The sequence below is a fragment of the Trachymyrmex septentrionalis genome, unplaced genomic scaffold, assembly GCF_001594115.1.
Source record: "Trachymyrmex septentrionalis isolate Tsep2-gDNA-1 unplaced genomic scaffold, Tsep1.0 scaffold167, whole genome shotgun sequence".
NCBI classification, from domain to species: Eukaryota; Metazoa; Arthropoda; class Insecta; order Hymenoptera; family Formicidae; genus Trachymyrmex; species Trachymyrmex septentrionalis.
The window spans coordinates 365,395-387,786 of NW_017304831.1; the positions used below are offsets into that span (position 1 = coordinate 365,395).

General features: G+C 38.6%; 1 protein-coding gene across 1 annotated transcript in view; it reads right to left on the reverse strand.

Moving 5' to 3' along the window:
- The window catches only part of LOC108746329 (melatonin receptor type 1B-A-like), a 60,843-nt gene that overhangs the window by 31,864 nt on the left and 6,587 nt on the right, over positions 1 to 22,392 (reverse strand). Inside the window, exons 3-4 of the mRNA XM_018483042.1 lie at positions 20,990 to 21,206; positions 15,510 to 16,020 (exon numbers count right to left, since the gene is read on the reverse strand). Coding sequence (XP_018338544.1) covers positions 15,510 to 16,020; positions 20,990 to 21,206 — 728 coding nt within the window. The remainder of the gene's footprint in view (positions 1 to 15,509; positions 16,021 to 20,989; positions 21,207 to 22,392) is intronic.

The window sequence follows — 22,392 nt, forward strand, 5'->3', positions numbered from 1 at the left end:
TATATATATATATACATACATATATATACCGGCACTTGGTAGGACAGGTACACGTACCGAGTATACCTACACTACCTGCAACTTTCTACTCGCGATGCCGACTGTGCGAGGTAAAAAAAGAGTGAGAGAATGAGTGAGAGTGAGAGAGAGAGTGTGTGTGTGTGTGTGTGTGTGTGTGAGAGAGAGAGAGAGAAAGAAAGAAAAGCGAAAAGGCTGAAGAAACAAAATTGATGTAACGGTGGGGGAGAGACGTGTAACGTTCGTTTGTACGGTGCAATAGTGCGAGTGTACGCATAATAGCTAGAGACATAGACTAAATAGGTCCGGAAATACGAGTGTCTGTCGTAATCGGGAGTATATCCGTTCATGTAAGAATGCCGCGTGTCTACTACGTACACGGAAGTACGTGCGTGAGAATCTCCGTGGTATGTAATCCCATTGCGGAAGTTCCTGTTCCTCGAGACAGCGACAAAAGAAGAGGAGGATTGCGGGAGAGAATAATGACGAAGATGACATAAAATAAACTTATCGAGATTTTGTAGATATTATCCGATTCGCGCGGGGGCCGCCAGATCTGCCCGAAACACGCTGATCATTTTTTTCCCCCCATCCCCCGTATACGCACGAATACAGTCTCGCGAACGAATTCAAGGCTGCATATACACCTGACAGTTTTACCATCGAGAATCGTTCTAAGAGCGGTGATCGATTTCATCAAGCACTCTTCTTTCAACGATGTCTAACAATCGCTATATCGACGGTTCCCTCTATTTTAACGGCACATTTAAAAAGTGTACGTAGTGAAAATTTGACTGACTCGCACCGAACGTGGACCTATAGCGTTTATCTAAAGTAAAATATATTACAAATGTTTTCTAGTAACAGAAATAATTGATAATTAATACTTATTAATGCAAATAAACATCGACAAAGAAAGAATAATTGTATCTGAAGTTGTTGCAAATTTAAGAGAAGTTAATTATGATAGTGAAATAAATAAAATCGGTCATTAGAGAGTAACACGTAATTTTTATCAAACTTCCTCGCATTAACGAATGAAAGAATTGTACATTACAAGAGAATTTTACCGTCACTTCTCCCCCTCCCCCCACCATCCCTTGAAAAAGCGAGGAAGTAAGATGAAAGGGTGATACCGTGTCCCAATAAAGACGTCCATCTCGAAGGAAGGAAAAGAAAAGTCGCTTTGAAAAGAGTAAAACTTTCGAGTGTGCATCAGCCTGAGCAATCTGACGTAAGAAAAACATTACCGACGCGTAAAAATGAGAAGGCGGAAGACATCTGCTAATAGAGAGGGGAAGTAGGTCAGATCCCGGCAAGCGCCCTCATTTACGATTAGCCGCGCGCTATTAAGGCCATTTTTTGTAATATCCGAATAAAATGCATGATCGATGATGATGTACGAAAACTTACTTTTTCTCTACGATCGAACGACTCAACCTTCAGGAACTCGGAATACTCATGATAGACCAATATCACTGGAATGTGTGCTGCTTACCGTTTGGCTGCAACTCTACGTGGGCTCTGTGAGCTCTTAACAGCACTTCTTAACAGTAAAAGTATCAAGAGTAATTCTTTTGAGGTTTATATTTTTCTTCAAAGAAGTTACAAACTTTCGAGTTATATCCGTGTCTTAATATATCATTAAATGTGTCATTTAACGATGCATCAAATATAGAGATAATCTGCAAACCTTGTAACTTTGTGACTTCAGATGCTTTCCAATTGTAAAATTACTGAACAATTTCGTGCATAAATTGTGTTCCAATTGTTCTAATCGTCGGCACAATACTTTTTGCTTTCCATTTGGTAACACAAGTCGGCACAAATATCGCTCTATCCTTATTACTCACTGAAAATAGTCAAGGAAAATAGAATGATGCTTGCGTCGACACTGGAAATGGAAAGCATCTTTACATCCATACTCAGTGCTACTAGGTTGTGTAAGCTCATGCTTTCTAATGACAATTACATGTTATACTAATCATCGCGGTTATAAATGAGAATGAAGGATGTTAATTGAGTTGATTGATCAGTATTTTTGCTTTTTTAAAAAAATAAAACTACATTTAATCTAATTCTATCTGAAACGGGCACATTCTGTTCCAATCGAGTAGTGCACAATGTTACGCAATGTTACACTTTGTGCATTTCTTTATACGTTTGTATTAAGACGTGCTGAACAATTGGAAAGCACCCTTCATTAAAAGGAACTATCAATTGTCCATCTTTAATACAATTCTTTTCATAAATCTCTATACGATAAATTCCGAAAATAAAATATAGGATTAAGAGCAATTTTCGTATTATATTGTTTAATCAAAAACTATTTACTGTTAAGAATCGCTGCTGAGAATGAAACTTTGGACGGATAAAGCGGAACGACGTTTACCAAGTCACAGATTCTTAGAACGCACGAGCGATAACCATTTCTTTTTTTCGGCTGAAAATTCTTTCACGAACGGTTCCGTCGCCAAGGAAGCGCGATCACAAACGTGTAAAGGATTAGGATGTAAATAAATCTCGGGGAATGAGGGCGAGTGAGAGAGCGTGGGAGCAAGAGGGAAGGAGTAGTACGAGTGAAAGAATGCACCTTAGTTATCGCATTGTGTTACAGTTGCGTTTTGAAATTTCTCGCGTTACATGCAAAGTAATTGGACCGTTCATCCTGACTGCCGTAGGAGGGACATGCCGAAGAATGCACGATGCGATCGACGGTTTACGAAGCGGCTGAAAATGAGGAAAGTAAAGAGAAGGAAGCAGCGTAATGAGAAACGAAGGCTCTCCTAGTTACTTGCTCATTGAAATAATATTCTAAACGTTCGCGTAAGAGAACGAAAGTCTAGATGCGCATCACTATAAATGCAGACTAATTATTCGTACAAATAAGTAAGACATGCGCCGGCAATCGCGCACGCCTCCAGTTGTTCGTAATTTAACAGAGAAAAGAATATTTAGTTTCTAATGAGAGATTTAAAAGTGACGTTGATTTCTACATGTCGCGACAAGAACGAATTAGGCGAATAGATATCGATCCGCGTCGATTACGAATGGCACGCTTACGAATGTATCGCGACAGCGAGAGCGAGCGTGTTCGCTCTCTGCGATCGTTCGCTCGTACGTTCTACTAATTAAAGAAACACCGTGATTTTCACGAATGCAACATCCGATCGCTGCGATTCGCCTAAAGGAAAGATTTAATTGGCCACCAATATCGAAAATTTACAAAGAAAAACGCCTTTGCGAAAGCTCGACTCTTTTTTCCTAGTCGAAACCTGATCGATTGCATCAAATTCTCAGTAGAACACAAAAAATTATAATAAGATTAAAATAAGGTAGAAATAATTTTAAGGAAAATAATGATATTATTCAATAGTTTTGCCGATGATTTTGTGATGAATTCTTGATATAACAATAGTTTTATAACTATTGGGAGAAAATTGTTTGGTATTTGTGTATAATTGTATGATAAAATAATTATTGTTTTGAAATTCTATTTTTATTATTATCGTTATACTATAGTATATTTTTCTCAAACATGAAAAAATTGAATGTATAAATATAAATTATAATGTATTATAAATTATAATTCCAAATATTAATATAGTAAAATATCAAGATGTAAATAGTAGAGAAAAGAAACGTTTTTATTTAGTAAATGCAATCACAATTATAATGAATAAAATTATTTTTTTAATTTACTTATCATTTACGTAATAATAATAACAACTAAAAAAAAGTATCTTAAGAAAAAGAATTAAAGATTTTCAAACAATACATGTGACTATTATTAATAGCACAATTGACTATATAATTTCATAGTAAAACAATTATTATACATATAGACGCAAAAAAATGACTATAAGTATATAGTTAAATTATAGTGCAACCATTTTTTTCTTAGTGTAAAAAAATTACTTAAAAATCATTATTAGATCAAGAATTTATAACAAAATCACGAAAAGTACATTTAACAACGCATTATTTTTCTTAAAATAACTTCTACTTGACGTCATCTTGATCTTACGATTTTGTGTTCTATCTCGATGCAACCAGGTGCAACCGACAAAAAAATCAAGTCAGCAATTCGGCGAAATCTCAGCGGCACTTCGTGCGATCGTCGGCTTGTAACTCGAAATCAAAGAATATCGAATCAATGCGATCGAAAGCGCATTCGGAATGATGATATTCGTTGTCAATCAGGACCTAACGTTAATCCTTATCCTAACGCGTTGGCCCGCAGATATTTTATATTCTTACGCAAATAAATAGAATGAAGATAAAAAGGGAACTGCCGCATTACTCGCGATACTTCGCTCGATTATCGCGAGAATGTTTCATTCTTTCCTCGTATATTGTAAATTTGCAAACGACGAAAAATTCCTTCCCAAATGAGAGCATTCTCGCTAAGATCCTCGTCTGGGATAAGGATTAACGTGCGATCGGTACTTCGTAAGTAAGATCAAGTATGGCACGAGAGTGTCGTTGCGTGAGATCGATATGCCCGTGGGATCATCGCCAGCCCGCGACACGACACTATTATGTAAAGTTTTTATTGCGTAAGTAAAGTATTGTGTTACTGACCAGAAAATATGTACCTTGCAAAACAAGTCTCGTCCTTCTCTTCGGGGGCTGCATGTACTTCGGTCCGTCCGCGGGCTCATCTCGGGCGTACCTTTTCCGCTTCTTTCGAAAAGTCTAATTTCATCACTCGCGAGCAAATAGAATCATTCACGCTACGCGAAAACTGTTCGAACTGAACGGCGAACCGAGAAATTCAAATCGGAAACTCGAGATCGAAATCAAAATGAAGTCATGGATCGCGAAGCCGAGATGGAGGGGGGAGATAGGGGAAACGCGCGTCAAGTTACTCCCGAATTCCGCAATTTCGTTACTGAATCGTTGATCCACCGTCTCGCAATCAATCACCTGATAAAACTGAGATCGGTCGCGAACCGCAATCACGTCGCGTTTTATTATCTACACGACAAATCGGTTTATCACGATTCCGACGCGCGAACAAGTAAAGTTTTGCGCGCACAATTTCAATCGGAAGACTGGTTCAAGTTCGTCGAGGTTCTTGCTTGATGGTTACAGATGGCGCCACCAATCGCAGGTAAGTTCACAGTATTTTCGCGAAGTGCGTTGCTACATTATCGACAAAGGATACAACAATTTTCGATTGTCAGTAACTACTTGTTTATCGATACCCGGATCTGAAATTGGAGTCATGGTCAGCAGGAATATAAAATGTTGATATAAAAATATACGAAGGCGATCCGGGTGAGTTTATTTTATTTCTTCCTATCAAGAGATCCGTTCCAATTAGGAGTAAAATAACCAGGTGGAAAAAAATAATGAAATACTTGAGTTATCGGCAAAAGTCTGCCTTGAACGATCTATAACCCCTGTGTCAGTATTCAAGAATTCTATTTATAATTTGACGTGTTATTTCATGTAAAGAGGATATTTTTGCAGATCAGGTGCAAGCATGTCTAAGTAAAAATTTTATATTAAAATACACAAATATATGTCGAAGTATGTGGCGAACAAAAATATAAATAAATTCTATTTTCGCATTAAATTGTCTAAAGTAAATTTAACCGAACTAAGGAAGAGACACTACGTTGAACATGTCAATTGACACAATTACATAAATATAACACCTGTAATTTCAAATTTAAATTAATTGAACATTTAATCATTATAAGAAATTATAGAATTTTGTAAAAAAAAAAAATTAATTAACTCAAGGCTGATTAACTCTATAGGTACCTATATATATCGTTTGTTTTTCATATACATGGTTACTATATAGAAGTCTAAGAGATCTAATCTTTTTATCACAGTGTTCAAGAAAATTACGGTATAATTTTTCTTTAATTGATCATAATCCATGCAACACAGATCTCCAAAAAACTCCTAAAGATGTCCAGAGGATGTCTCTATGTCCTCTAAATGTCTTAAGGGCATTCGCAGGATATTTCTCAAATAAAGTGTGCTGTATAGAAAATAAACTAAAAAAAGTACAATTATTCATTCAAAAATTAATCTAAAATTGTAATAAGTTTCAAAAAATATGTGATTTTTTATTCATTAATATTCTATCAATAATAGAGTTTTGAAAATTTACTGAGGTCTCAAAGATCCCAGAGTGTGTATACCTAAGATTAATTAACTATGTCAAGGACTTTCTACGAAAAGGCATTTCATCACAATGTACTACGTCTACAACATAACTATAGTTGTTACATCAATTTCCATCATGTTACGAAAGAAGAAGAGAGAGAAACGCACTTTTATTACAACATTATAAAATTTACATTTACATAGTTCGCGGTAACGTATTCACAAAATCAGAATGTCATTTCGACATAGCTACGGCGCTACGTCGACTTTCACGAAAAGTACATCAATGCGAGATACATTTAGTACAAAATAAATACATCTATATAGTCCGATACAATTTGCGTCGATTTACGATTCTGCTACGGCCAGAGGGACAGGTGTTAACATTCGCGGATTGTTCTACGTGTTCGTTCTACAAACTAGCCTCACGCTACTCTACCAGTTAACACAGCACATCGATCTGACTTCTATTTTGCTACTCTCGTGTTAATCGAGTCGGAACAGTTGGTTATCAATTGGTTAGACAATGCCGTTACGTTCGCGTAAGTCTTGTTACGAGACATTATGGACACTTATCACGACACGACATCAATAAATAGGCTTGCTAGCCCGTTTTTACGTTACAACGGATTAATATTGTGAGGTATAAACGCAGCCTGGATATACAAAGACATCCTTCCCTCTCTCTACCTCGGACTCCTCGACGTTTCATGTTTCGAGTTCGTCTTGATCACAACAGTTACATTCACGTTTAAGAAAGGCAAATAATCTACGTAGGTCAATGACTAGTGTTATTGTGAATTTCTGGTCCTCGGAGTTTCAAATATAGTGTGCTTCTCGATGACTTTGACAGCAATCATTAATAAGACGCTTTTAGATTTGTGCACCAAGAGGCTGTATGATATACTCGATAGTATGCTCCTAAATAATATAATTTGCTTTAGGTAGTAAGTCTACGTGATTACATCGCGATTTGCGAACATATGTAGAAACAGATTACAATTACCTCAGCATGGGTAACGAAGACCAAAGTAGCACATGGATGAAGAAAGAGTTATAACGATTCGCGTGTCCCGCAGAGAATTCATCCCGACGAATTCGTAAAAGAAGAACGTCAGAATTAATCAGATACACTAAAATAAGCCGCAGGATCTAATCGTACGATTTATAGCATAAAAACATACCAATAATTCAGTCAACAGTTATCTTTCGAATAACATTTACATAAAGTTAAAAGTATAGACAGATATATGAATCTTAAATGATATCTAAAGTATGATAAACACATATTTAATCACAATTTTCTCTTAATATAACAAAGGAAAAAGATTGCCTAATAACATCCCTCGTTCTTGATCATCCACCGATGTATCTATCAACCTATTGTATATTAATGCAACTCAAGCTTATTTCGATGGATTTGAATTACTCTGAGTGATGCCGCGCACGTTAGAACCTGGTGCTGTCGAAACACACGTATACCAATCGCGATCATATCCACAAGGGTATAATCATAGCGAGTGCGTGTTCCGACGATAACTGGTTCTAACGAATTCGCACGAAAACGTCAGTATTAATGAAATGCGTCTCGATGATTACAGTACAGGTCCTAATCACACGGCGCGCTCGCTATAATCGCCTCCACTTACTACGATATATATGATTATTTCCGACGCTCAGTACAAATTTGTTAGAATGAGGCATCGTCGGGACACGCATCCGACTATGACGGGAATCGTTCCAACGAATTTGTACGAAACCCGAATCAGAATTGATCCTTCGCGGTGAGGTTGAGACAGTTGAGAAAAATTTCGCAAAACGACACAGTTAATTTCGCACAACAATGCGACTGTCTACGCGCAGTTACACTAGGAGAATGCGCTGGGAATGTTTCGTCTCTCTATTATTTAAGACATCTATCTCTGCTGGCCATCTAACACGATTTATGTACTACGTCTACTGCTACGGTCTAATGCACTAGTCAGATACGCAAACGAGAACAAATGGGCAGGAACGAGTTCGACCTGCTTTTAATTCGATAAGCCAACGACATAAAAAGCGCCTCTTAAACGTTCTTGAACGTTCCTACAGCAATATTCTACACTGTAATTAGTAGCATTTTGTTCGATTGTGCCCTTATTATCGTTAACGACAACGGAAAGAGAGCAGATTAGTACGTATCTTTACAATTGCTCCAAGTATATTAAACTCATTTATCGCAAACTATGCAATTCGATAATAAAAAATAAATATTACTAGCGTACTACAGAATCTCGCTGTTGATCGAGAATTCATTTTATGCAGGGAATAAAATCACAGTTCTGCGCGAATAACTATCGATCGCAAACTAATCGCGCTCTCTCAGTCGTAGATAAATCATTTATTGTTCTCAACGGAAACAATCGTCCATTTTCCTAATGAAACACGAGCTCCTTTAAATACAAATCGATCAAAAAGAATTTTACATCACTGCTGTATAATTGAACTACATAATTAAATACATTAAATCATTATTATATAACAATATTAATTACAATACAATCGTAAACTAAAGGATCATACGTTGTATCTTTTTTGTAGAAAAATCTATTTCATGGACGGACACTGCATGGTATTTAGCTATGGTATTTAACGCGTCAAAATATGCAGCGTGAAATACATGAAAAAGAAATCTCCAGCTCGCTTCAGAAATAAATTTGCTCTCGACTGGGAAACTTTCTAAGATAACTACAGTAATTGCGCGGGACTATACTTATGAAGAAGCATGCAGTGCCTGTCGATCTTTCCATCCATCCACGTATTCGACATTCATCGTCGATGTTCTCTCATATGCATATCAATAGACACGCACAGCTACGCATCTCACACGCACCGTATACACGTACACACACGGAGGGCATACGAGCGTACATTCGGAAATACAATACACCATTACAGATAGGACATTTATTTAACTTAGATGCAAGTTAACGCTAAGGCAAGTACGCGAAACAGACAAAGCCAAAGTCATTTAACTACGAATTCTCCGTATCTCCCGAACTTGCAAATTCGTTTACGGGGATTGCGCCGAATGGAAATCCCTATCAAACGCATAAGTTTCGCGACCACGAGGTAATACGTGAATCTTCGAATGCGCTTGTAATTTCGAACGTCCCGGGAATGAACGAAGGACGATACAAAAGTAGTTGGGAAAGGTAGTCACGAGAAGCTAAATTCCTGGTCCCATTTCTCAAGCATTATCGTCAGCGGCACTTGCTACGCCTGCCCGCGTTTCCGAAAACCTGGTTTCGGCGACGAAACTTTCGATAAAATCTCTCCTGCGTGCCGAATATTTCTCCTCTCTCGCATATTTGATCAACGCGCGGCTACTCGCCGGATGTTTTATCAAAGTTCCCGTCGTGAAAGACGCTTAAATTTCAATTTCAAATTTTGCACACAACGTCCGCCCGCGAGGATCGGTAGTTAAACTTAGCACTTTGTAAGGCGATTATCGTCGCTTAGAATATCAAATCTGTTTTCACTGTATTTGACAAGACATTGCTTTCTATCATATGTTTAATTTTGCCTACGAGGATACACTGCAGAAGTATTATAATCGAGATAACCGATAAATCGGACAATATGTGCAAAATTTGACGATATAATATACATACATTACTACCATACCATACTACATCCGAATAATCATACCTAAAAGTGTGATCACAGATTGACAGAAGGCGTGTAAAATACGACATTATAGACAGTCATGAGAGATATACGCCGTTGCAATAATTGTCAATTAAATACAGTCATAAGACGAGTTATATACAGTGAATATATATGTGCAAGCTTTTATAAATATAAACCATGAAACGTAAGTCTGGCGGAACCAGAGGATTTTAAACGAAGAAAAACAAGATGTTTAATTTCATCAGCATAAAGTTCGTCTTTTAATGAGTTAAAATAATTGTCAAGCCCTTGTAATTTTTCCAGTTTGCAAAATATTATACTTATATTCCATGCATATATAATTTCACTTCTCATAAAAATTGTATCTGGATCCGCCAATATAAAATGACTATCCAGTCACACAAATAATTGTACTGCACATATTACAGTTTTGATTTTAAAGTTTGTGTAGTGCGTTGAGATATAAAATATATTTTTGCCATTGTAACGTCACTATATACTTCGATCAACAAAGTTTTTAAATGGCTTGTCGTATATGTCAAAATTAAAAAATAATATTGTCTGCATTGAGAATAGATACATAAATCAATTTTTCATATTTGCACGTAGACGCATCATTGGATTAAATATAAAGAATATATTAACGCACTAAAACTTTTACGTTCTTATTTAGAAATTCTACCTTAATTCTCTTCTGCCTCTTTTATTCTTTTTAAAAAAACCATAGTAAAATCGTATAAAAATGTTACTTTTTATTAGCAAATAGTAATAATAAAAATTCCAACGTAAATTTTAAATAATCAATTTCAATATTAAAATCGTTTGATATTATTAAATTCAGAAATTGATATCCGTATATAAAAATGTATTGTTTTAATCACACATTGTCGCGGATAAGAAAATGTTGCTATACTATAATATATTCTATCTATTTTTAAAAGTTTATAATAAAAATCCGTTTAAGTTTTTGAAGTGACAGATAAAAATAATTACGGCAATAAAAATGTTGACTAGTGCAAAAGGAGTAACTCACCGGATAGGACTATAACAATCGCAATGGAGAAATATCCTTTCTCGAAGAAATATCGTTGAACCTAAAGTCCACGCGAAGTCCATAAATTTCGAAATAACATTGTTCCATGTCACGCGAGGCACCTTCTTCTATTTTTATACCTTCTCTTTCGATATGCGAATAAAAAGATTTGACGCTTATACTCGTAATGCGATCATCGTTATTGTTTGTCAGTCACAAATATATGGCCCTATTACATGTCTAGGACGAAGCATCGATCATGTAACAGCGCATTATCAATACATGTTCAGTATAGTCGTGTTAGATTCACTAGCTACATGTATCACTTGACTATTCTCTTATATAAGCAAAGTGAGTATCGTCATTTATACATATGTTCAATTATGTTCTCCTATGCAATTACATATTCTAAATTGCATTTTGAGAAGTTCACATAATTAAGAAGGATATATATGTTTATTTCTTTTACATACATGTTGGCTTGCATCAGTTCAAATGTTGAATCCAACGATAGGGAAATATAAGTGGAAAGTGATTAATTAATACATTTTTATCAGCGTTGGGAACGTTACTTCATTAATATGCGTTATCATTACTTTTTGTAAAAAGTAACTCGTTGCCCCGTTTTGTGTTACTAATTTAAAAAAATAACGCGTTACCGTTACCATTAACTAAAAAGTAACGATTTATTACAATGCCCCTAAGATATAAAATATAAAACATTTTTCGATATTTAAATTTCTATTATAATAAAATATTTTTAGCCAATTAGAAATAATGCGATCTATTGAACAGTTACGAAGATAATAAAGGATTAAAGTAACGATAAAGGTAACGGCTGAATTCGTTATCGTTGTAAAAATATAACGACGTACCGTTATCGTTATAGAAAAAATTAACAAACCCGATAACGACGTTATAAATAACGCGTTACTTTCCAACTCTGGTTTTAACATATTCACTTTACACAAATTTACGCGCGATAATATCATACGCATCTTATTATTAATTATTAAGATACATATGCACGAACAGAATAAATTTCTAGATATAAAGCGTGATAGATATGTGCTCGAATACACGATTAGCAATAACCGAAAAGCTGCGATCGTGGAATGTGCAAAACATTAAAAAAATAAATAGCATCATATAATCTGCAAAGTGAAATTTTTAAATGTAAACTTAATAAACATTTTCAGTCTCGTGAATTTGATAAAATATTACCGACAATTTTGCACAACTTTAGATATTAAAATATAAAATTATATTTAAAAAATTTTCTTTAAATAAAAAATAACATAATAAAATAATATCGTAATAATATTGTAATTCATAATTGCTTCGTCTTATAAGAAATAAATATGTGCAAAAATCATTTCCGTTATTATAGGTACATTTCAATAACAAAAATTGATTAAAAATGTTTCAACAAAATAACGCACGTAATTATTATAGATATCGTTTAGATTTATAATGATTTTAATCTTTGTTGTAAAAGAAAATTGAAAACATTATAAGATATTTAAACGCAAAATTTATAATTTGAGATTATTTAGGCACGTCATTAAAAAATGCCAGAACGAATTACTAAAGGAAGCTCTCTTTTTGGAATGTACCATCACGAATGATCTGATACTCGCGATCGCAGCCGTGCGGCGTGGACGGAGCAAGCGCATTCTCGCGATTAGAGCGAATGCCGGTGTCACTCGCGCGAGCGAGTGTCCTCCAATGAAATGCTGCTAAATAAATCGCGATCCTTGAAAACAGTGTCTGTCCCGAGAAAACGCGACGCAGCAAAGCGAACGCATCGCCGCGCGGCACGTAACGAATTACCCGACCGGGGTGAAGAATGGCGTCGTTTTCCAGAATAATTGGCACGACAATATTCACCGACCGATTTTACACGAAATACACGGTAGAGCCTCGAGAGGCGATCGAGTCGCACCACGAGTGTTTTCGCGTTAATCCCGAGTCTTTCGTCGTAAATCGTTCGTGTTCTCTGCGTCAATATGATACTGTCGGACATAACTTCTTACACCCTTCGTTAATCTGAGTACACGTGGCTGCAGCTTAGTTATTTCCGTGTCAAAATGACAGGGGCAGTAATTAGTGCACTGTGTGTACTTGTTTTCTCAGAGGACATTCAGTATTTCAGCGGATAAGACTAATTATTCGCAACCGGATATGTTTAGAAGAAACGTACGTAATTAATTATCGAGAATCACGTTTTGTGCGATATGTAGATTTAAAATTAAATATATCGAAAGGTGGCAGCTACGAGGTTTTTGATTTTAAAGCAAACAGCGAGTCGATCTGAGTACAAGACGAGAAAGACGTTTGATAAACAGTTTGTACGAGTGTATATACGTATATATAGTATGTATATTAAATAGTATAGTACAACATTAAAATGACATTTATATCGACTAGTTTTTCCTCAGTGAGAAAATTTTACATTCGGTCAATTTATTTCCCGAATTTATATCTCTTAATGTTAAAAGTTTATGTATTTTCGTCAATAGAACAATACATCACGGTACTTGACTTTGATCCTTATTTGATCGCCGTCAAAAGAACCTTTCCCGCAAGAGACCGTTCTCGATTTACATAATAAATGGCTGGAGAAACTCTTTTCTTCTTTTTAAGAGCGATCCTGCTAAATCGCCGAACGTCGAGACCGATATAGACGAGCAGAGTACTGAAAGTTTTAACTGATATTATTGCCATCTTTATCATCGAATCGCCCTTATCTGATCCACTTGACTTCACCTCGTTACCGGAATGTTATTAACTTTGGGGGATGATGAGCGCCCGCCAAGTGCCTCCTTAAACGTTACGGCATTTTCATCTACCGGTCGACTTACCGCGCCGGAGCCATAATTCGGGATGTGGTGTTACTCGCGTTACTCGCGTGTGTTCGTCGAGCTTAAATCTCACACATAGCGAACTTGCAGTGCACCAGCGTAAATTATTCCCCTCCAGCGGGCACGTATATAACTTCGCGGCCGGTATCCTCCCTCTCGAAACGCCAGTAAGCTCCGTCGAGAAATTTAATCGAGATTGGGAAAACCTTATTTTCCTTCTCGCCCGCGTTTCACGTCTCGTCTTGCAGCCAGATAAAATGCTGTCGCGAGTGAGACACTCGTCTCTCTCTCTCTTGTTACAAGATGGGATCTCGCGGAGAGAAACAGGCTTGCCGCTTTTCTCCCGTCGAGAATGGACGTACCGCGATAAATGAGACAGTGCACAACCTAAAAAATGTGTGTGCGTGTGCGTGTGTGTGTGTGTGTGTGTGTGTGTGTGTTTGTGTGTCGTGTGTGTGTGTGAGATAATACCAGAAACCTGCTGAATTTTTGTAATTAAATATTCGCCTCAAAAAATTTCACTCGGAATAAAAATGCTGCCTCATTATTAATAAATAACAAAGTGATTACTAAATATTTTCAACATTCTTAAAATCGATTAGAACTTCAATTCTAAATAATCGAAGAACGTATCTTTCAATCCGTAAATATATGTGACGTCCATAAGATCTCTGACAAAATCCTAATATACAAATGCATAGTTAATACAGAACATTTCCACTGGACGGCAACCATTCGTATCAGCGTCAAAAGTATTGGGCCATACATTACTAATTTCAACTGACTGTATTTTACAATACAAAGCTCAATGAGATGCAAACTTCTTCGTGGTCATTGTTAAATAATGACACTTGTTACGTCAACATAGATATCCTTAGTGCCAATTCCTTAGGTCATAATTCTTGGTTTCTTTTTTACGAATTTTAACGTACGAGTGAGAGTTATTGTACATGAAAAATTGTTAATAAAAAATGAAAGCATTTTTATATAAATTATTATTAAGTGATATATCCAGTCGTAAATATAACTAGAAGATAGAAATACTCGTAAATACACTGGAACCTCATAATAGCGCGCGGTTTGGGGCTCTGAACGTAATAACGAGGGTGTCTCTACTTTTAAACCATGAAATTCAGGATCGCTATTGGAGCTGTGTGATTCCATCGTTACCTCCCACTCACACTTCTTGTATGCGTCTAGCACGTATCGAAAGAACACTATTTTGAGATTCGTTAAATACGAGGTTCCAATGTACACTATATGTTTTTTATACTACACGCTTTCAATTATCGCGAAATTAATTTTACTCGAAAACTCTTGTCCCTGGCATCCTTATAAAAATCAAACAAACTGCGCAATGCAAAAAATTCAGTCAATATCGAAGAACAAATCGTGAGAGTCAAATGAATTAATTGTAAGGCCATACCAGAAGCAGTCCTCGTGCGGCATTGTTTATACGTCGGTGCGATGACTGCTCAATCTCGCAAAAACAGAGATTGCTCATTGCAGAATGAGCGTCTGGACATACGCGACATCTTTATCAACCTCTGCTTTCTGCACTCTGTACGTGCGTCGCATCGCATCGCATTGCATCGCATCGCATCGCATCGCATCGCATCGCATCGCGTCGCGTCGCGTCGCATCTAAAGCTCGTAAACGTCACGTCCGTTCGGTCTGGCCACAGTCGGACGACAGGATGATGGACTCGCGTACGAGTGAATAATGTGTACTCTGAGGCGCACGTCGCTAGAATTTCTACCCTCACCGCCGCGTGGCCTCCTTGAGAAGCTTACCGTGGTCTTACAACAGCAGTAGTGAAAAAGTTTGACGTAGGCGCTACGAAAGTGACGGTCCGCCACGCAGTAGAGCAGATTGTTGAAGCAGGACTTGGACAGAGCGAACCAGGCCAGGTTGTAGAGTACACGTGTGCTCACCGGAACGAAGGAATTCACGCAGACCGCCAGGCCGAACGGTAACCAGAACACGACGAACATCACGCAGCTGCACATATTTGTCTTCGCGAGCTCGTAGTCCCAGGAGAAGGCGGCTGGCGGCTTATATGAACCTCTCGTGGCTCGTCGCACACGTATCACCAGCTTCACGTAGAGGAAGATGGTCGTCAAAGCTGGCAGCCCAACCAATATGCTTGCCCCCACCGCTTGTTCCATCGCAATACCGCTGAGCCTGCGACGGCAGAAGTCAGGACCTATGTCCAAAGACGATTGCAAAGCCACCACAGTCACGGCGATTAGCCAGAGGACGATAATTATGGCTGTTACACGACCTGCTGTCAGACTGGCGTATCTAAGAGATATGAAATATGTTGTTATAAGTATTGATGAATTAAACGAGGAAAAGGCTATATGCGTTATCTCCAGTTCACTCTCGAAATTCTTTAGAGTGGAATCTCACTTTAAACATTGAAAATTGAGCCTTGAAAATTGAGTCTTGAAAAACAGTTGGCTCATGTGGAGTTTTCAAGCTTAAAAAGGGTGAGATTTCACTCTTCCAATAATTGACAATTTACTTTAATTGTAAGTCTTAGAAAGCATAGCGAAAAATGTCTTAACAAAAATAATATTACACCACTGCAATTCTTCATAGCTTTGAGTAATTATATATAATTCAGACTGATAAGTGTTTTAATGTAAATATAGAGTGCTAAGGTATCATTAATTCGGCTTGCTGTTGCAACTTAGAATACATTCAGGAATAACTCTAAAGATAACAGGAGATAATACGTTGTCTCGTCGGATGGATATTTCCCCCTTAATTGCATCACGAGCTTGTTTAAGTCCCGGCTTTCTTATACAGCGTATTCAATTAAAGAAAATATTTCCCTCGGTGATACACTGCGACTGCAATTACGGAGTTGGTCGTACTAGTCTGTGGATTAACGAGGGGCTTGAAAAACGAGTCGGTAGTTACGGAGTTAGCGGTGCTGGCGGACGATTTCTCGTTTACAATGCGAGGAAACTTTCTCGAGTCCACGTGTTCGCCGTGATTCTTCTGACGCGACCGGTTAAAATACTTCCTGTAACGCCGTATTGTCGCAAAACTTTCCGCGTATGAAAAGCAGTAGTCATCGTCGTCGTCGTCGTCGCCGTCGTCGTCGTCGTCGTCGTCGTCGTCGTCGTCGTCGTCGTCGTCGTCGTCGTCGTCGTCGTCGTCGTCGTCGTCGTCGTCGTCGTCGTCGTCGTCGTCGTCGTCGTCGTCGTCGTCGTCGTCGTCGTCGTCGTCGTCGTCGTCGTCGTCGTCGTCGTCGTCGTCGTCGTCGTCGTCGTCGTCGTCGTCGTCGTCGTCGTCGTCGTCGTCGTCGTCGTCGTCGTCGTCGTCGTCGTCGTCGTCGTCGTCGCCGTCGTCGTCGTCGTCGTCGTCGTCGTCGTCGTCGTCTCTCCCCCGAGATCGTCTGCTATCGGTTACGAATTCCGGCAATTCAAGCTAAAGAGAACGTCGCCCGGAATGCGAAATTACGAACTCGATCGTGACGCTGATAGAGAACCGTGGAAGCACTTCAACGTCAAACTCGAAGTTCCAAGCAGTGGTCGCCATACGCATTATACGCGATGGCTTAAACTGATAACAGTAATTTGATTTCTACCTCATTCACTGTGTTTACATTATCCATATTCAACGATGTTAACCATCGGGAGGTATTTTCATGCAAAGGCTACAAGGCAATACGATATAACCAGGCATGTATTATGACATTATCTTTCCAGGTCTCTAATGATGTTATCTGCCTGTAACAGGATACATTAGCCTGAAATAGTCATGCGCTCGTGAAAAAGCATACTTGGAAAGGAAGTATTAATTTCGCAAATAAAGTAAAGATATGCGAATAGTATAGCGTATAATTTTAAGGAGTGCTAGTTATTGATCTCTGTATGTGCTTAATCTTTTTATTGGTAAACAGGCGCGGTCATAATTTTCTTCCCTTTATTGTCCCCACCGGAACTCCGACCTTCGATCCGAACGATAACTCGGCTTGCCTATATTATACTGTATTTAGGGTGTTGCCTTAGAAACACTTGCCTTAGAAACACTAGTGAAGATATCAAATTTAGATATACAGAATAATAGCACATTTTCTTAAAAATTATTATATCGATTGTTTCGGTGGTTACTATTGAAAAAAAAAAAAATCGCCGCAATATTGCCATAATAAAAATTGTTAGAAATAGAGGAGAGCACATATGTTTTTCTAGGCATGGTTACATAAATTTGTCGATAATCGTTAATGGAAATAGAGAGTTGTTACGAAAAAAGCATCCCCGAGGCAGAAACAAGAATGTATGAATGGGGAATTGCAGGAACGTGGTATCGATTGCTGGAATCGCCGGTGAACTCGCTTTATCTTTCGGCTGGCAAACACTTAACACAACCGGGCGTAATTTTCGGCCGCTATTGTCGCGAACGGCGGTAAGGCCACCGGGGACCAAAGAGCTTTACAAGCACAGGTTTTGGTATACATATATGTTACTACGACCGCGCCAAATGAAGACCCGCCTGCAAGAACCAGATAGCCTCGCCTTTGATCGAAGTGAATTATTTACATGGAAATGGAGACAATCTCCTGCTGCACAGGATAATGCAAGTGTTTATTAAGGCAAATTGTTAGTCGGTAGTCGCGGCAGTTTGATGAAGTTCGGAAGCTTGTTTACGTGCTAACCATAAATGGATTTTACTCCATCTTCACATATTGGCTCCGATACCGTAGTGTAGGATATAATTGATTGTATCAGCCTTTTATTCCGTGCCTCTCCTCGTCCCTCAAACAACAGACTTGAATGCGCCTCTTAAATTTTATCGACGACATATTAAAAGAGACAAATCGACGATTTGTAAACGGTAGAAAATTCAATTATTTATGGATGCTCGACACCGGCAATAAAAATTTTCGCCGATATATATCATTGTAAAACAAAACAAAACTAATACCATTTCCGTTTTAGATTATATATCAAACAGGTTCGGTTTGATTAACCGACAAGCGTCACACTGTGAAGTTCTTTATCTAGTTATCGAAAACCGCAGCCAGCCGATAAAATTCGCGTTAAAAAACCCGTCCCCCCAGTTTTTACCGAACCAAAGAGAAACCCTTTTTGCCCGGCCTTTGCGCGAGCGAGAGTTTGTTAGTTTTTGCGGCGGTCCGACAAATCGAGACACCCCGGGGTTCGATCCATTTTTCATGCCACCCTACGGGACAAATAACAAACTTTGTTAACGATTACACCGCGTACATCAGTTCGGCCGTTCATCCCGCCGAGCTAGTGACGGAAAGCGGCCATGGGCAAGAACGGACGTGCCTGTGTGTCGCGTCGTTGCCGGAAACGGACCGCTCAATTAGTATCCGACAAACACCATCTCGTAAACAAAGCGTGTGGGTTAAAGGCGACGCTTTGAAGGGTCCTCTTCCCCGACGCGACGGGGGGAAAAAAGAAGTCGCGCGTGGTGGCGAGCGGTGGTAAAAAAGCGCCGACAATCGCAGGAATGTAGCGGCTATTGATCGCGCCAACGGTCACGTGTGCTATATCTTTTCGATCGCCGAAGCCGGCACTTAATTCGACGGCGGATGGGCCTCTCTCTCTCTCTCTCTCGCGCGCGCGCTCCCCCCTGTTTCCGTCGCTGACAACGCGTTTCGTCGTCTCTTTCACCCATCATCCGTCGACGCACAGGCGCGCGAGCGGGTCTGCCCGACGTTTCCCGATGAAGAATAAAAAAAAGAGAAGTATTCCGGATGAGACGACGCGATAACGGTAATAGCGGACTCGTCTCCCAGAACGGTGGCAGTTATAGGGTTGTAATATTGATCCGGGCACCGGGTCACCGTTCATGTCCAGAGTTGGATTCGCGCCATTTCGACGGTCAGACGAAAGGTCAGCACCATTTTCTACTATTTTCGCAATAACCTGATCAATCTTCCGCGCTTCCCGACCGACCGATGCATCGTTTTTGCAGTGCTGCAAGCTTGTCGAGGGTAATCGGTAAATCACACAGGGTAGATGTGCATTTGCGCATCTACGATCGAGTATTCCGTGGGAAAAGGAAGCATTTTTGCATATTTTAAATGGTCACAAATTGTCGTGATGTATGGGAGTTTCTCAATGATAATAATATGGATTAATGTAATGTTTAGCTGATTGGAGGACGAATTGCATTATTACGTGTTCAGCCTGCATCATGAAAGCTAACTAGGAAACATTTTAATCCGGAACTGTGTCTATGCGCAAATGGAAATGTCGCAGCAAATGAATTTGCATAGAAAGTTGGAGTTTTGCATATAAATAGTGCCGAGCCAGACACAATGTGTGTCATTACTTTAGAATTGCGTTTTCGCACCACAGCACTGTAATCGTATTGTCCGGAAAAGCCATAAATATATAAAATATTAGGTAACCATCGCATTATGAAAGCGATATTCTGCATTTCGCCCTCAATGCCATAAAATCATGATGTCATTAAACTGAGGTGTCATATTTAACGCGTTGACTGTTTTAGCACACAAATATTCTAATAATATAGCGTAATATAAATTTAATGCAATATAAATAATACAATATAAATTTCTGCATCCTTTAGGTAGGATAACTGCGGTGAATCATTTCTGATCATCAATGTAATCTTTTGCTGTGTGTCATTACACACAATATATAACTTTATAATTAAATATATAATATACTACAATTTTTAATTTACATAATGTAACTAATAATTTAATCTTTTTCATTTTTATACACGCACACGATTGAGAGGTTACTCCAAAAAAAAACTTGAATTGAAAAACGGAGTACAGTAATAATCATTATCTAAAATTTCAGTTTGAGATCAATTTAAATGATTTTTTGCGTAAAACAATATATATTGAAAGAATCCAGAACATTTAAATACACAAGAATTTGTTTCTCTTTTAATTATCCTAATCTTTACTAAAAGTGCCAATGTTATGTAAATATATTATATATTTTATATAGAAAAATTTGTGAAAAGAGTATTTGAAATTGAAAATACTTGGACTGAATGTACACCAACAGTACGAACAAACAGAAATACGAAACAATAGAACAATTCCCTAACTACTGTTGTTCTTCCAGAGAACTTCTCAATTTCGCGTGATGTACATATCACGCTCGAATACCACGAAAGCTACAAAAGGATCCCTGGGATAAAATAGACGAGAGAATGAAACGCGACCATGATGTCACGTGGCAGTCGACGCGTTAAATTGCGGAAACACCCCTTTTACGCGGGTTTCTCTCCATTTCCACTGTACCTTTCGGCGGGCAGACACAGACGTGCGTAATTTTCGGCGGCGATTGTGGCCAACGTTAGTACGGTCACCAGGAAGCAAAGAGCCTCGAGGGTCCACTCGAATCGGCAAGCACCCAGAGACTCCGCGTAACCCGCCAGGATTACGATCACCGAGACCGGTATTACCAGACCAGTCACCAGCAAATCCGCCAGCGCCACGTTCACGAGGAATGCGTTTCCTGGAAAAAGAACCCGCGTGAAACTCATTAAAGTAATTAGCTTCTAACAGTTCTTGCGATCTGGAAGCACTCGAGAGAGCCGGCGTTCCGCACTTTTTGCGTTCGGATTACATTGTGGGCACGATAGTGCTCAGGGCAGATATTTCTCGAATAATGTTCCTATATCGCGCGAAAGTCTCAAAATTACTCGAAACGATATCTAAATTAATACACGAATCGTCTATTTTCCAAGCGGAATAAACTTTTAATTCTGGAAAACTTACAAAAATCAATACGTAGCGAGCTTACATCCGCTTTCTTCGTACCAAATCCGTACTCTTTCAAAACTTTTCACATCGGTTCATTTAGATAACTTTTATCGCTATTTCTTGTTAGATAAGTTGATTTTTATCACAGTTATAAGGTTTTATCACAGTTATAACAGGAAGGTAATAACTTGGACTTATTTTACAAAAATAATGGCGCAGTATAATCAAAATAAAATAATGATTTAATAAGTAATGAAACAATATTTTTTAACATCGACGAAAGAAGTGTGTTCGCAAAACATTTGCAAGTTATAAATTTCAAGGAACTCTGTACATACAATGTCAGTTGTAATTTCAATTTTAACGTCGCAGGTGAGTGGAAGGACCGGGTAGTTGATTATGCTGATATATGTAAATTACAGGTTTTATTCGTTTTTTTTTTCTTTTCTTTAGCTATTCCTAGGGCCTCCGATACACAGACGGATCGCTTTGTCGCAATTCAGTACAGTTACAATTTACTGTCCGAAATGTAATCCAGTGGGTTAGAGCTCGTCCTTTCCGATCGATTGCTCGCGCTTCGCCACGGCACGCGAAGAAGTAGGATTTCGGACAGTGATATAAATTCACAGGATAACCATGTTGGACACGTACCGATCTATCGCGCACGACGCCAGGACTTGGCCTGTACTGCCAAGAACGTCTCAGACATCCCGCACTTTTCCTCTTCCGTTGGCAGAAGTGCCAGCCTTCGACCGGGTATTCTTGTGCCAAGCTATTATATTACGCGGACTATCATCTTCAAATTTTTTGCAGATCCACTAACGTGCAGCGTGGAGGCGCTTGATTTTCGCCGCTGAAGAGAAAACTCGGGGAGACCGGCCGCGGCCGGCCAATCTCCAACCTTTAATCAACGCACGCCCACAGGGGCATAATATCAG